This window comes from Xyrauchen texanus, chromosome 31 (assembly GCF_025860055.1).
Source record: "Xyrauchen texanus isolate HMW12.3.18 chromosome 31, RBS_HiC_50CHRs, whole genome shotgun sequence".
Lineage (NCBI taxonomy): Eukaryota > Metazoa > Chordata > Actinopteri > Cypriniformes > Catostomidae > Xyrauchen > Xyrauchen texanus.
The window spans coordinates 1,996,183-2,012,684 of NC_068306.1; the positions used below are offsets into that span (position 1 = coordinate 1,996,183).

The following is a 16,502-nucleotide window of genomic DNA, read 5'->3' on the forward strand; positions in this document are numbered from 1 at the left end:
CTCACTTTTTCCTCCAGTGATGTATGCTCCACCCTGAGCAGAGTGAATGCACATAAACCTGATGGCATCCCGGGCAGAGTGCTCAGGGCCTGTGCAGATCAGCTGGCTGACATCTTCACCAACATTTTCAACCTCTCCTTGGCCCAGGCCATTGTCCCCACCTGCTTCAAAACAGCCACCATTTACCAGTTCCAAAACATGCTGCTGCAGTGGCCCTCATGACTTCCACCCCATTGCTCTTACTCCCATCATAGCAAAGTGTTTTGTGAGGCTGGTCCTCTCCCACCTGAAACATGCCTGCCCCCAACACTGGACCCTTATCAGTTCGCCTACAAACCCAACAGGTCAACTGAAGATGCTATTGCCTCAGCTCTTCACCCCTGTTCTGACTCACTTGGACAAAAACATGTATGTCAGACTGCTATTCGTTGATTTCAGTTCTGCCTTCAATACTGTGATCCCATCCAAGCTGATCTCCAAGCTCACTGATCTTGGCATGAGCCCCTCCCTCTCCAACTGGACCTTGGACTTTCTCACTAACAGACCACAGTCTGTTAGGATCAGCAACCACAAATCCTCAACCTTCACTTTGAACACTGGTGCACCAGAGGGCTGTATGCTGAGTCCAATCCTCTACTCCCTCTTCACCCTCGACTGCATACCTGAGCGTGGCTCCAACTCCATAATCAAGTTTGCAGATGACAGCACGGTGGTACGCCTGATCAGCAGCGACGATGAGATGGCCTACAGGGAAGAGGTACAGCACCTGGCAGTGTGGTGTGCCAACATCAATCTCACACTCAACACCCAGAAGAGGAGCTGATTGTGGGCTACCGGCAGACTAGGAAGGGCCACACACTCTCCTATCTACATTGATGGGGACGAAGTGGAGTGTGTGACAAGGTTCAAGTTCCTGGGTGTCCATATCTCTGAGGATCTTTCCTGGACCCACAACACCTCCACTCTGATTAGTGCCTTTACTTCCTTAGGAAGCTAAGATAAGCTCACCTGTCCCCCCACATCCTGCTGAACTTTTACCTCTGCACTATTGCAGTTTGTTAAGATACTTTCATTTCAGTGTGGTATGGCAACTGCACTGTCTCAGATCAGAAGGCACTCCAGCGGGTAGTGAAAACTGCCCAATACATCACTGGTGTCCAGCTACCCTCCATCAATGACATTCACAATAAACGCTGCCTAAGGAGGGTGAGAAGAATTATCAAAGACACCTCTCACCCCAACCATGGTTTGTTTACTTCTCTCCCATCTGGGAGACGCTATAGGAGTCTTCGATGTCACACCAGCAGACTCGGGAACAGTTTCTTTCCCTGAGCTGTCAGCCTACTGAACTCTAAACTCAGGCGCTGAATACAACATCCCACTCGGACTACATATTGTTTTTATTTTTTATTACATTTGCATTGAGTTTGTCTCTGCTTCTCTACATCAAAACTTTGCACTCAAAGTAGTAATGGTGCTGTTTTTTTACATCAGTAATGTCCTGACTATAATTTGTGATCAGTTGAATGCCACTTTGGTGTATTAAAGTACCAATTTCCTTCCGAAACAGCACAATCTTTTCATTTATACAGAATCTCACAAAAGTGAGTACACTCCTCACATTTTTGCTGTCCTCTCAAAATAACTCAACACACAGCCATTAATGTCTAAACTGCTGGCAACAAAAGTGAGTACATCCCTAAGTGAAAATGTCCAAATTGGGCCCAATTAGCCATTTTCCCTCCCCGGTGTCATGTGACTCATTAGTGTTACAAGGTCTCAGGTGTGAATGGAGAGCAGGTGTGTTCAATTTGGTGTCATCGCTCTCACACTCCCTCATACTGGTCACTGGAAGTTTAACATGGCACCTCATGGCAAAGGACTCTCTGAGGATCTGAAAAAAAGAATTGTTGTCTACGACCATACAGCGGTTTAACAGGACAGGTTCCATTCAGAACAGGCCTCGCCATGGTCGACCAAAGAAGTTGAGTGCACGTGCTCCGCGTCATATCCAGAGGTTGTCTTTTGGAAATAGATGTATGAGTGCTGCCAGCATTACTGCAGAGGTTGAAGGGGTGGGGGGGTCAGCCTGTCAGTGCTCAGACCATACGCCGCACACTGCATCAAATTGGTCTGCATGGCTGTCATCCCAGAAGGAAGCCTCTTCTAAAGATGATGCACAAGGAAGCCCGCAAACAGTTTGCTGAAGACAAGCAGACTAAGGACATGGATTACTGGAACCATGTCCTGTGGTCTGATGAGACCTAGATAAACTTATTTGGTTCAGATGGTGTGAAGCGTGTGTGGCGGAAACCAGGTGAGGAGTACAAAGACAAGTGTGTCTTGCCTACAGTCAAGCATGGTGGTGGGAGTGTGATGGTCTGGGGCTGCATGAGTGCTGCCGGGACTGGGGAGCTACAGTTCATTGAGGGAACCATGAATGCCAACATTTACTGTGACGTACTGAAGCAGAGCATGATACCCTCCCTGGCCCAGGGAGTATTCCAGCATGATAACGACCCCAAACACACCTCCAAGATGACTACTGCCTTGCTAAAGAAGCTGAGGGTGAAGGTGATGGACTGGCCAAGCATGTCTCCAGCCCTAAACCCTATTGAGCATCTGTGGGGCATCCTCAAACGGAAGGTGGAGAAGCACAAGGTCTCTAACATCCACCAGCTCCATGATGTCATCATGGAGGAGTGGAAGAGGACTCCAGTGACAACCTGTGAAGCTTTGATGAACTCCATGACCAAGAGGGTTAAAGCAGTGCTGGAAAATAATGGTGGCCACACAAAATATTGACACTTTGGGCCCAATTTGGACATTTTCACTTAGGGGTGTGCTCACTTTTGTTGCCGCGTCTCGGGTGTGATGCATCATAAAAATAAAATGTTTAGGTCACTGTGTCAAGTTAAATATAGTTTAATACTCTTTAAACACATCTTGATATCCCTTAGTTCGGATTTGCGCTCCAAGTGTTTTGAACGCAAGAACGTAACGCATGTTTGTGTTGTGTGTCTGCTGAATGATGTTTTCTTTACTGTATAAACTGCGCATTGCTCATACAGCTGAAATTTCACTTACTGCCCTCTGGAGTAAACAGGTGGTACTACAAGCTTGCATTTCTCAGGAATCTACCTTATTATGGTCCGGTGGCATGCGATTATTTGCGTTAATTTTTTTAACGTGTTATTTTTTGTAAAATGAATCGCACTGAATTAATGTGTTAAATCGACAGCCCTAATAATATTGATTGTACAATCCATTTGAATTGATTTTTTTTTTTCATTTATTGTGTTCACTGCAGAGTTGATGGAAGTGAAAGAAGACCATGAAGAACTGAATGAAGTGGATGCGGAACAACATGATTTTATACCTGGAGAAAAATCTTTGAGTGGCTCAAACACTGAAAATAATTTATCTCCAAAAAATCCTCAAAGAGCAGTCAAGAAATCTTTCACCTGCCATCAGTGTGGGAAGAGTTACACACGTAAAAGCAATCTTAATGTACACATGAGAGTTCATACTGGAGAGAGACCTTGCACGTGCCATCAGTGTGGGAAGAGTTTCACACGTAAAGGCGATCTTTATAAACACATGCAAGTTCATACTGGAGAGAGACCTTACACGTGCCATCAGTGTGGGAAGAGTTTTGCACGTAAAGGCGATCTTAATACACACATGCAAATTCATACTGGAGAGAAACCTTACACGTGCCATCAGTGTGGGAAGAGTTTTGCACGTAAAGGCGATCTTAATAAACACATGCGAATTCATACTGGAGAGAAACCTTACACGTGCCATCAGTGTGGGAAGAGTTTCACACGTAAAGGCCATCTTAATGCACACATGAGAGTTCATACTGGAGAGAAACCTTACACGTGCCATCAATGTGGAAAGAGTTTTGCAGATGCAGGCAATCTCAAGAGTCATCTCTCTTGTCACTCTGGAGAAAAGTCATACGAATGTGAAAAGTGTGGCAAAACATTTGTTCTTGCACAGTACCTAAAAAAACATCTGAAAACTCACACAAATGAGAAGCCTTACAAGTGTTCATTTTGTGGAAAGAGTTTTGCACATGTGTCCTATTTGAAACAGCACCAGAAAACTCATAGCAGTGTGGGAGCTCATATGTGCTTTGAATGTGGGAAGATTTTTATTGCATCCGGCAACTTGAAACTGCACCAAAGAATTCATACTGGAGAGAAACCATACAAGTGCTCACACTGTGGAAAGAGATTCACTCAGTCTTGTCACCTGAAATCACACAAGAGAATTCATAATGGAGAGAAACCATACAAGTGATCACATTGTGAAGAGAGTTTCACTATGTCAGAAAACCTGAAAACACACAACATAATTCATACTGGAGAGAAACTTTACCATTGCTCTTCATGTCATTTCTTCTTCTCATGTTAAATAATTGCCCAACAAGTCACAGTTAGTGGTCGATCAGTATGGATTTTTCAATGGGACTACCATTTGTTATATCAGAAGTAATGGAGATTCATCAGACCAGACTGTGTTTTTCCTGTCTTTAACTGTCCAGTTTTGATGATTCTGTGTCCACTGCAGTCTCTGCTTTCTGTTCTTGTCTGACAGAAGTGGAACCTGACGTGGTCTTCTGCTGTTGTAGCACATTCGCCTCACCTCTCTCATCAACAAGACGTTTCCATCCACAGAACTGCCGCTCATGTGGAATGTTTTCATTTAATCATTCAGTTAATCCATTTCTGATTATTGAATTGATATGCAATATGCATTGATCTAAAAATGACAATGTGTAATCAATGTACTATGAATAACTGCATTATGAATGTTATTCAATATGTTAGATATTTAATCATTCATTTATTGATTTAATTATCATTTACTCAGTCTAATAATCAAATTGCAAATCAATGGAAAAATGCAGCTTAACTATGAACATGAACAAATGTGTGTATTGATACTAAAGGAATGATCAAATGTTTGAATTAGAACAAAGTTAGGCACTGTCTGGTACCTGTCTGAAAGAGTCAGAGGACACATGTGCGTTAATTAGTGCTAGAAACGAGATGAAACAAATGTATGTGGGTGTGCACACATTTCCCATCTTACAGGAATGTGTGTAACTAATGACTGTAATAAGGGAAATCATTTCATATACTAATCAAATTCATGCAGAAAGTAATGATTGTTAGTTAATATAAAATATGTAACCATATGAAGTGATTACAGTGTGTTTTATGCATTTAAAATGAAATATGCTTTTGCCATCATTGAAGCAAGTTGGGTCAGGATGACCAGCTGGAAGGGAGACTGTGATGATGACACTAGGGGGCATGAGATGATTTTATTGGATGAAGAGGCCATCACTCAAAGAGAGGGGGTGGAACAGAAGCTGTATAAAGGATGCATGATTCTGAAGTAGTCATTTCAGATGCTAGATGATAAGATGGCATCTCGGCTTTGTTCAATAAATTCTCATCTTTGACATCTGGAACCCTGGAGAGTTTTCTTACTGAGAGGAAAAGGATCTTCAGTATTCCACGACACTCACTGGATGTTGCATCTTTAGCAGCACTTGACAAATTGCCCAGATAGTGTAAAATGTGAAACTATTTAAAAGACAAATAAAAAATATTTTGTTCAACTTTATATTTGTCTTGCCATCTGTATGCAAAGTCTGGAGATGTGCTTGCGTTACCTTGCATTGCTTAGTTCTTTGGCTCTTTGTAAAAAGTTCTAGTTGTGGATGTCTGTTGTGTCAATGGATGAGGCGAGGCCTTCCGCATGGTCGTAGTGCAGAGAGGAGCTTTCTCTGAACTTCTTTTCCAAGCCTTCCTGGACTTTACGTTGCATGGAACTTGAGGGGCGCTGGGGAGAGGCTGCAAGCCACAATAAGGAGGATAAGGAGCTGAAGTGGGATAACACGGATGGCTTTAATTGGGAGACATGGAAAGTGGGGTGAATTCTCATAGATCGAGTTAGTTTGAGTTTAACAGCAGATGGGTTGATGATTTTGTAGACAATGAAGGGACCATGGTAATGGGGGGACAGTTTCCTGGATTCAATTTTTAAAGGGATGGTTAAAGAAACCCAGTGAGAGCATGAGTTAAACAAAAACTGTTTATTAACATCGGAAAAAGGGAGGTGACTGGCAGAGTGGATTGTGGGGCAGGTTAGGCATGGCAGGCTGGTGAGGGAGAGTGATGGACCTGCGAATGCAGGTGTGACACATCATGGGAATGAGCTGCCACAGGAACAGACCAACTAAAAAAACAGGGGGAGACAGACAAACAGAAACCGGGAACAAACATCCCGACTGTACACCCCTCAACGGGGAGACTCATGGCAACCTACCAGGCCTGTCAGGGTGGTGACGATGAAACACCTGTATGAGAGAGGGGTCCAAGATTAAGAACCAGGGCACCCATGTCTGCTCCTTCATTCATTCTTTAACAACAAGATTCAACATTTACATACTAAATATGACATACTTTCATGAATATTCAACGTGCAAGTAATGAAACATGTAATACCTGATTAAAAATCATAATGGTTAATTAATTGGTTTTACAACATGGATAAAACAAGATTAAGATGAGGGGAAATCCCAGGAGATCAGCAGTTACAAAAATACTCAAACCAGCCCATCTGGCACCAACAATCATGCCACGGTTGAAAGATCATATTTTTCTACATTCTGATGGTTAATATGAAGATTAACTGAAGCTCCAGACCCATATCTGCATGATTTTATACATTAAAATATTGCCAGTCAGATTAATAAGTAGATGTACAGGTGGACCTAATAAAGTGGTCGGTGAGTGTATGCAGTATGTGAGATTCAAATACTGAGAAAATGAAATAATCTTAGGATACATAATACTAAGAAGCACTTTTAATAAATCATCAGGCTGATGACAGAGACGTGATCACAGTGAAAGATGACTGTGTTGTATTGCACATAAATCTGCACTTTTACGTGAACTTCCGCACTGCACACCAGCTCGCTCCAGAGATAAGATTGCTTGAACAGTGCAGAGCGAAACTTGCATGATTCAGTCTGGCTTTGCTCAATATTGCAGTGGCCAGTGGAAAACACTAAACTTATGTGACCCATTTTAATTCCACTGAGAATATTCTAGTATAAAGTGTTATATGGAGGAAGTCAAACCTTTCTAACTGCTAGACAGCAAATACAGTATAAACAGCACTGACAAGGTAAAGAGGAGACAAATACATCATCAGTTTTTAAAATAGTCTTAACATCATCATCCTTACTAAAATCGATATTTTTAATCCAGTATCACTGTGGAGGGGGGCGTTATTGTGTCTCTGTCAGTGGGGAGAGAGGAAGCGGTAAGAGCCATGGTGATTATTGACTCTAAAGTCCTGTGTCTCATTTCAGTGATGCTGGAGACAGGCTTTAAAAGGCCGGCTGAACGCCAAACCAGGAGAGAGAGTTTGAGTCACACACACAACCCTAACTGGAGCTGAACGCTGTAAAGCTATTTATGTAGAATCTGTAAGAGCCTGTAGAGTTTATGTTGACTGTAATCACTAAAGCTGATGAGTGTGAACTGAAGTTCTTGTTAAAAGATACAATAGTGACTGAAATCCTGAGAATAAAAGCACACTCACATGCACTGCAACAATGACTCCCCTCAAAACTGAGAACTTTACACTGGTGCCGAAACCCAGAATTGGGAAGAAGGTTGGTCGCCATGGACACCTCACTGCTGGGCGAAGTCAGCCATGCCTTGGCTGGCATCCAGGAGACTCTCCATCAAGAAAACTGTGATTCAGGACGAATTAGAGACAATGCTCGAGAGTAATAGATGAATCGCACAATGATTGGGCCAGTCCAGTTGTTCATGTGCAAGAGCGACGGGCCAGTCCGGTTCTGTGTAGATTATCGAAAAGTCAATGCTGTGTCTAAATTTGACACATACCCAGTGCTACACTGATTAGTTGCCTCAGTGCCAGCCATGCGCCCCCAAGCATTACAGCATTCCTGAAGTTAAAGTGAAACATTATGGGCAAGTACTTGAACAAGTCAATGTCAGAAGATATCTAGGTGTCTGGATGGTCTTTAGGTTGACCTTCAGTGTTAATGTCATTAACACATCTCACACACTTTACATTCAAAAGATTACCACGAGGTGCTTGCTACTTTAAAATAAAAGGTTAACATACTGTTACGATATACCAGTGTTGAAGTATTTTATTTGTTGTAGGCTATTAGACGAGGCAAGCCCATTAGCAGACTGATCAGACAATGTTACGTTTTTTAAGTTAGATCATATTTTTTGATTTTGATAATTTTGCAAGAATTGCTTTCAATTTAAGTTGAACAACAGCAGGACTGAATAATCAGATCTCGGTGTTTTATTCACTCCAGTCCAGCAGGAGGCGGAAATTCACCGGAAGGTGTTTCATACACCGACAGAAAACACCAGAAGAAGAGCTGATAGTTTGGATGCTCAGTTCGGTAAGTGTTCAATGTGTTTTATATTATTATTGGCGTTTGTATGTATTTTTCTGTGTATGTTGTTTTTTAAAATCTATTTGGTGTTTTAATGGGTGTAAGAGAAGCGTATAACCGCCTGATGTAGCTTGTAATGTTACTACTTATTGGCAAGACGTAAGAAAAAAACAAACAGTGAAGCACCAGAAGTCCAGTGTTACTCATGTGATGGGTCGCAGATATATTTGGAGCGTGGACAGCAGGGAAAGAACAATGCCATGGGTCTACTTTGAAGATTTTTCGGCGACTGCCCAATGGGAAAGGCTATTTAGGACTGCCGAGGGAAATTTAACGACAATCTTTCATTCAGTTAAAGGCTTCTCATCTGCACTGCTGTAAAGCTTTCGCGCCAGTGTAACAGAATGATGTCGTGCTCTCTGAGCTTCTATGAAGGTAGAATAGCGCAGAGTAAAAGCGTAAATGAAGTTTTAAGTTAAATCGCATGCGCATAGAAGGTTTTAAAAGGTGTAAATCAAGTTGCTAGCATAAGAAACAAATAGCAAAACTTAAATGCTTTGCCTAAGTGTAATTCATGTGTTGTTAATCTGTAAGTGCATATTAACACAAAGTTTGCTGTGTATTCTTAAGACCTTTTTTTTTTTTTTTTGCTCTTACATTTTTGGCACAGATTATGCACGTAAACATGGCCAAAACATTGCAAACTTGCGATCAATTTATATGCAAGCTAAGAAAGGGTGTCATGAACGGCAAAATTGATTGTATGTGTAAAATTAACTACTGCAAACGTGTAAATGACTTGTGTTTGTGGCATAAACATTTTCCAGAAATAATCCGTTATACATTATTAGAGATATAACGGTATGAAAATGTCATATCTCGATTATCGTGACCAAAAATAAAACGGTTATCAGTATTTTTACGGTATTGTTAATATGTGCTGAAAATGTACAAAAAGTACTGATACACACACTGAAATCATTTAAATAGGTTTTATATTTGAAAATCAACAAGCAACAAATTAAATTAATAATCAAAGGAATAGCAAATTTGTAGTATTATTATTGGTGTGGTTACATCATTATTACATTATTATTAAAATTACACATTTTAAATGATCAAAATATGTTGGTTGTGTGACTAAACTACATAACATGTTATTACATAGCTCTCTGAAATTCTTTATTGTGGTCGCTCATCCTGAAACTCTGTAATGGTTATCTTTGTATTGAAAATGAAATCGGAGGACTTCAGTATTTGTATTGGATGATTGTTTTGTAGACTGCAACAGATTATAAAATAAGTAAAGAACAGGTAACATTTAAAAAAAAATTCATCTCGATTCACTATTTCATGTCCCCGTAATTATTTGGAAAGCCGTGTATTAGTGGTATGAATGTACATAACTTAAATGTCTCACGTATTTATTTGTTACTGTCTTGTTTTTTTGTTCATTTGTCTTAGCTCAAAGCGACGCACTTGCTAGGAACTTTTTCTTTGCGGACGCTTGCGTTTTTACAAGTGAGATAAGAAATAATTTCAACCCAATTAAATATTGTGTCCAACTGTTTACTTTTCCCCAACTCATGCCCTGAGCTAAAAGTTAACTTACCTTGCATGCGCTATAAACTGCAAGCTCTGCAGACAGAATGACCATCTTCTACTAATTTTCCATCAGCATTCTTATAAAATCTAAAATATGACCACACTTCTGATTTAGTCTCCTTGGAAGGTTGGAAATTCTCCCGAGCGCTGTCATCGCCTTTCACCATTTTTTCACGCTAAAAAACCCCCAACAATAACAATGTTGCATGCTGCACCCATGCGTCAGATTCATACTGGGTGTGTGGACAGCATTTACCATGAGTTTTACAAATTGCGATAATCACTCACGGTTTTAATGATAATTAAATGTGACGCTGTAATACTAACCGTCTGGGAATTTTATCCTGGTTTACCATGAAACCGGTAGCAGTTTCATCCCTATACACTAATCTGTCTTCCCTTTGTTGCACTCACACTTGCCACAAATTTCTCAATGAAAAGATTAGATCTTATTTTTATATCAACATTGGCAGTCGTAGTTAAAGTTTAAAAAGTTTCCTCATGTTAGGATCATTAGGAATCAAATGCAAAGAGTCTGTTTTCCACAACATGGCACAGCACAATGTTTTGTTACTTTGCAGGCATCTGCTCCTATAATCCCCGTGTTTCTCCCTGCCATGCCGACTCTTATCATCTCTAACCGCAAACCTGTGGGCGGGCCAAAGAGACGATGATGAAGGCATTTACCTGTTTATGCAGAGGCAGACTTGTGCTGATGTATTCATCTCTATTACGTAATAGAAATCTAGTCGTTTAGGAACATTGGTTTCAATAAAACCTTTTTTTGGACTAACAAATAAGTTTTGAGTTCTGAAACTTACAGTATGTTTTTTATAGTACTAATGATCTCTTATAATTCTCTATAAAGTACTTTAAAGTATAAATAAACTAAATACTCATAATATTTCATTTCACATTGTGCCACATTTTGGTCTGAAGTGTTGTTGACCAATATTATTATTGAATAATAATGAAACTCAAGATCTTTTTAAAGCAAATTAACAAAGAAAATGTTACATCATTTCAGTAAAAAATACATTATGAAAATGGCACGTCTTGCAGAAAATATATTTATACTTAAAGTGCACAAATTAAATCTATGAAATGTCCTTGTGTTATTATTAAACCACAAAGGCTGCAATTAATTAAATATATAATCTGCATGTGCACATGCAGTTAGTTGATTAAATCGCTGCCTATAGCAGTTTTAATTAGTCACCAGTGATCTGCGCTTCCTCAGATGTGAATCATGAAGCAGCACTGCTGAGTAAATCGTCAAAATTAGAGTTCCATTTAAATGGACACAAATATGACAAATATATCACTATAGTTAAGTATTATTTACTGTAGTAATATCTGGCACACCAACAATTTCAGACACCTGTGTCCACTCATCGTTTTTTTATTTTATTTATATCCCTGTAAGCAAACGGGGACAGATCAAATATTACGGGAAAACCCACCACGGCAATAATCAGTTTCTCCATTTTGTCTTCGGAACTAATGTTTGGTGGGAACCAAAGTTTACACGGTTGTGTTCTCTAGACTTCACTAGAGCGGAGCACTGCTGTACTCCAATAGGTTGCCGCCGAACCGCGTCACAGCTCATTACCATAATGTTGCCTGCATTTGAACTTTCCTCTGACGCCCACGCCGCGCCGCTTCTCGCCTCCGAGAGACGCTGGCTGTCATAGAAAATTAATGACTTCCGGTCGATTTGACGCTCTCGACGCCTCTGGTCTGAGTGCAGGATTAACTGGCGCGTACTGCGTGAAACATTTTTTATTATTATCTGCAGTAGCAGCATCTCAGTCTACGCAAGAAACAGGTCTCATAATAACGCGGAATACAAGATGGGGTATAATTCAAACATCGTTATTAAATGATTGCTGAGCAAACAGCATTAACAGTAACACCTGTAGAGTCCAGAAACCTGCGCTCTTCATTCTCCTGTCATTTGTTTACCTCACGAGAGAGTGTGTCGCCCTTTGTTGTGGCAAAAACAATTATTAAACAAATGTGCATCAAGATAAGAGACATAGGGATCCAAATGATATTTTAAAAGATAGTTTATTCTTTTAAAAGAGGTTTGTTCACAAAAATATCGCGACAGCTACCTCGCAATAGGAACAAGACCTAACTCACACAGAAAACACATGGCCTATTTATACCCCCCGTCCTCAAAGTCCCCTCTTCCATAATTTTCCACTGATCCCACTAAAACCGGATTTAGCTGGTTTTAGAAATACCAGTGGCTCTTCTAAGCCCCCTGGGTTTTACTATTACATCTGTGAGGTCATCAAAAGGCCATATAAACGCTATCTTGTCCTGAAGACAGTGGCCCTTTGTTGAGTTTCACTGAGTTTCACACCCGTGAAACTCAACAAAAGGCTTTATTTATGGCTAAATAAACTCTCTGTCTTTCCCGTACTCATATTGAGGAGTTCAAATGGCTTTTTTTTTCCTGACCATCTGTTTTACTGTGTGTGTGTCTCCGTTCCTGCCAGGTGAAAAATAAAATACTAGAGAGAAAACACATGATTGAATCGAAAGAAAATCCACATAATGTCTTAAAGAAAGTAAAATATAAATTTTCCACAACACCCAGCAGTCTATAGTTCGCTCAAAATTTGTGTCCAATTTAGGAAACACTATGGTTTCTATAGAGCCTCCACCCACACGCGTCTTAAACTACTTTTTCTCCATCCTGCTTTGACTCTGCTTTCTGTATCTGTATCGAACAATGGGCTTGCCGTAAGCAATGACCTGTACAAAGTAGTGTTTGCATCTTTTTCTTCCCTGTCTACTAAACATAATGTACCCAATAGTCAGGGTTTTTTTTCCCTTCTCAAATTAAACACTTTATACAGAAACTGTTTCCCCACTTCCCTAGTCATCCACCTGAAAGTCCACTTGATGATTTTCTCACCCTGAAAGCTAACCTTGAAGGTCTAATTTCTGTTACTTAGAATTTAATAAATTCTCTGTTGACCCTACTCGATGCTTGCTATCTCCTGCCTGCCACATACATGTGTTTTGGACGTATTTGACCCACAGAAAAACGCTCTTTAACATATACATGGACCCGACCCTTTAACACCCACCTTTGGTATCTCCTCAAGACCTGGCTTTACTGCTGCTTCTCACAGTGTTATTGCTTTTACAACCATTTTAGCCATACATATTGTTCTTATGATAGGTGGATCCAGGACATATTTTGCTGCATAAGACTGGAGTTTAAGGGCTTAAGACTTGCTCTCAGGAACCTTAAATCCTACCATAAGACCTGGGAACCTTTCCTGGACTTTCTCAAAAGCCTGCCTTACTCTCTTGAACCTGAGGGTGATAAGTAATAAGTGTTACCTATTAGAAGGGAGTTTATCATGATAATGAATTGTCCGTTTTAAGTGTTTTTCTTCACCATAAATAATTTTTTGTTATTTCTGCCTTTGTTGTTATGGGTGATGTAATACTAACGAGTGCCAGGATATGACACTGCACTAGGGGTTTGTAGGTGGATAATAAAGGCCTGTTGCAGTATGCAGTAAAGTGATTGAACATAAGAATCAAGTCTGTCTTTATTCATGTTTAACATTGATAGCAGAGGATGGCTGCTGATAAATACAAGGTCCCACCTCAGTTTGATGAGAAGTCATATGACAGTTGGAAAAATGAGGTGAAAATTTGGATGTGCATTACTGAACTGAAAGGAATGAAACAAGCCCTGGCTGTTGCTTTATCACTAACAGGGAAAGCTAGGGATGCTGCTCTGAAAATATCTTCAGAGGATTTAAACAAGGACCCTGTTATGAAATCAATTCTAGGCAAGTTGGACTGTTTTTGAAAGAGGAAAATATTGTCAATACGATGCATATACAGATTGTGATTGGATCACGAAAGAGCACAGGGTACCAATGGCTGATATTGTTGAGTTTGAATGTTAATACAACAGGCAACACCATTTTGGTATGATACGTTTGGAGTCAGAAGTTTACATACACTTAATTTAAGTCATAAAAAAATTTTTTTAAACACTCCATAGATTTAACTTTGGCAAGTCATTTAGGACATCTACTTTGTGCACGATACAAGTTATTTATTGTAATTGTTTACAGACGATTGTTTCACTTTTAATTGACTTTATAACAATTCCAGTGGGTCAGAAGTTTACATGCATACAAGTGCCTTTAAGCAGCTCCCAAAAAAAAAATTACATCTTGATAATTTTCTGGTATTTTGTTGATAACGATAAGTAGACAATATTTTGCATACCTCAAAAATGTGCTTGTAAAAGTCTTATATTTAGGGATGCACCGATACCACTTTTTCTCTTCTGATTCCGATATCGGAAATCTCAGTATCGGCTGATGCTGATCCCAGTGTTGTTTTTGTGCATAATCAGTTTAGAATATCTTTATCTTTACATTGTTGTGTGGAACTAATTGGGAGTATTCTTTAATATGTAAAGAAACCCAAACCTCTAATTATTATTTCAATATAAAAGTTTAGCTTATTAAGAAACACTTTATTATTAACTAATATACTGGATAATGTAGCAGCAAAATTAACAGTAATTCCAGTCATCAAGTCTTCAGTAGAAAAGAAACCAGTGTTTTATTTTTGCCTTTTGTTTTTCTCCATAAATGTTTCAACTTAATCTGGACTTTAAATTATTCAGATCTAATTTTTGTTCAATTATCAGTCCACTTTTCTTTATCACAGTTATTTTTAAATATTGATATAAATTGTAAACAAATACTAATGATGATTCAAGTCCATTATAATGATGATGTTCTTGTGTTCAGATGTTCATCATGAGAGAGCAGGTGGATGTGATTCATGCTGGAGAACAGCAGATGCTGCAGACACCAGTGAAGAGTGAAGTGAAGCAGGAGGAGATAAAAGAAGAAAACACAGCAGAGGAACAACAGAGTGATGAAGATGATGATGAACAGCAGATGTTGCAGACACCAGTGAAGATTGAAGTGAAGCAGGAGATAAAAGAAGAAAATACAACAGAAGAACAACAGAGTGATGAAGATGCTGGAGAACAGCAGATGCTGCAGACACCAGTGAAGATTGAAGTGAAGCTGCTGGACTGCAGCAGGATTCTCGATATTTACAGGACAGTGTCAAGTGGGATCTCTCGTACTACTCGATCATTTTTGACTCAGGAAAAACCCTGACCAAACATCTCCACAGAACAGGACAACACCCAAACAAGTCAAGTAATGAAGAAGTGCAGGGGGACCTGGGTAGCTCAGTGAGTTAAGACGCTGATTACCACCCCTGGAGTCGTGAGTTTGAATCCAGGGCATGCTGAGTGACTCCAGCCAGATCTACTAAGCAACCAAATTGGCCCAGTTGCTAGGGAGGGTAGAGTCACATGGGGTAACCTCCTCGTGGTCGCCATAATGTGGTTGGCTCTCGGTGGGGCACGTGGTGAGTTGTGTGTGGATGACGCGGAGAATAGCGTGAAGCCTCCACACACGCTATGTCTCCGCAGTAACGTGCTCAACAAGCCACGTGATAAGATGCATCTGTTGACCGTCTCAGACGCAGAGTCAACTGAGATTCATCCTCCGCCGCCACCTGTAATAGATGAGTCACTACGCCACCATGAGGCTTCCAAATTGGGGAGAAGGGGAGGAAAAAATAAATAACTGAAGATGTGCTTGTAAATAAACAGGTGTGACATCTGTGCAGTTGGTTCACAAAATCCCACACAGAGTGGAAAAATGTAATATGCAAACTGTCGTACGATGATAATCACTTGTAACATGCAATTATTTTACCTCAAAGTGAAAGCGCACAAAAGAATATTATGAAAGCCAAAAGATGCGCTATGCACTGATTCTGTCATTATTGATGTTTTGTTTAATATTTGTTTTCTGCAAGAAGTTTACATAATTTTAGTGTTTCTTTTCGTTGTATTTTTGTTTTTCTTACATATGCATTATCTTTGTTTTATTGCTTTGGGAAGATTTAGGAAAGTTTGTAATAGTAATTTTTGTCAACAACATATCAGACTGAAATGTGGCATAATGTGAAATTTTGCATTATGTTAAGACAGATTTAAAACAAAGTCCTATTGCCAGTTTCTAAATGAAGAGAAAATTATATAAGAGGAAGTATTTGGAAGTTTTTAATTCACTGACTGGATTATCCTAAAATAGGCAGTACAATATTGTTATTTAATATATTAAATATATATTTGGTCATATCGCCCACCCCTGTGACATAACTGTTCCACAATTAATCTAAATGACTACAATCATGAAATTAACTTATTAGACAGAATTGATGGTATAAATATAATCCTTTTGCACAGCAAATGTTTTATACTGCCATTAAATTAGGGTTAATTTTGATGATTGAAATATGTTCCTCTTGAATTTTTGTCAACTTATTGTGTTCATTG

At 39.6% G+C, this 16,502-nt stretch overlaps 2 protein-coding genes and 1 pseudogene across 5 annotated transcripts in view; all 3 read left to right on the top strand.

Annotated features, from left to right (window-relative positions):
* Positions 1-5,612, top strand: part of LOC127625007 (zinc finger protein OZF-like) — an 81,441-nt gene extending 75,829 nt beyond the window's left edge. For all 4 annotated transcript variants that reach the window (XM_052100050.1, XM_052100049.1, XM_052100048.1 and 1 more), the window contains one exon: positions 3,311-5,612. In XM_052100050.1, the coding sequence (XP_051956010.1) occupies positions 3,311-4,308 (998 nt within the window). In that variant the 3' untranslated portion in view covers positions 4,309-5,612. The remainder of the gene's footprint in view (positions 1-3,310) is intronic.
* LOC127625515 (zinc finger protein 665-like) overlaps positions 1-16,502 on the top strand; it is an 83,847-nt pseudogene that overhangs the window by 50,060 nt on the left and 17,285 nt on the right.
* Positions 8,449-16,495, top strand: LOC127625043 (gelsolin-related protein of 125 kDa-like). Its single transcript, XM_052100099.1, has 2 exons — positions 8,449-8,482; positions 14,887-16,495. The coding sequence occupies exons 1-2, from the start codon at positions 8,471-8,473 to the stop codon at positions 15,265-15,267; spliced, it is 393 nt and encodes a 130-aa protein (XP_051956059.1). The 5' UTR covers positions 8,449-8,470; the 3' UTR covers positions 15,268-16,495.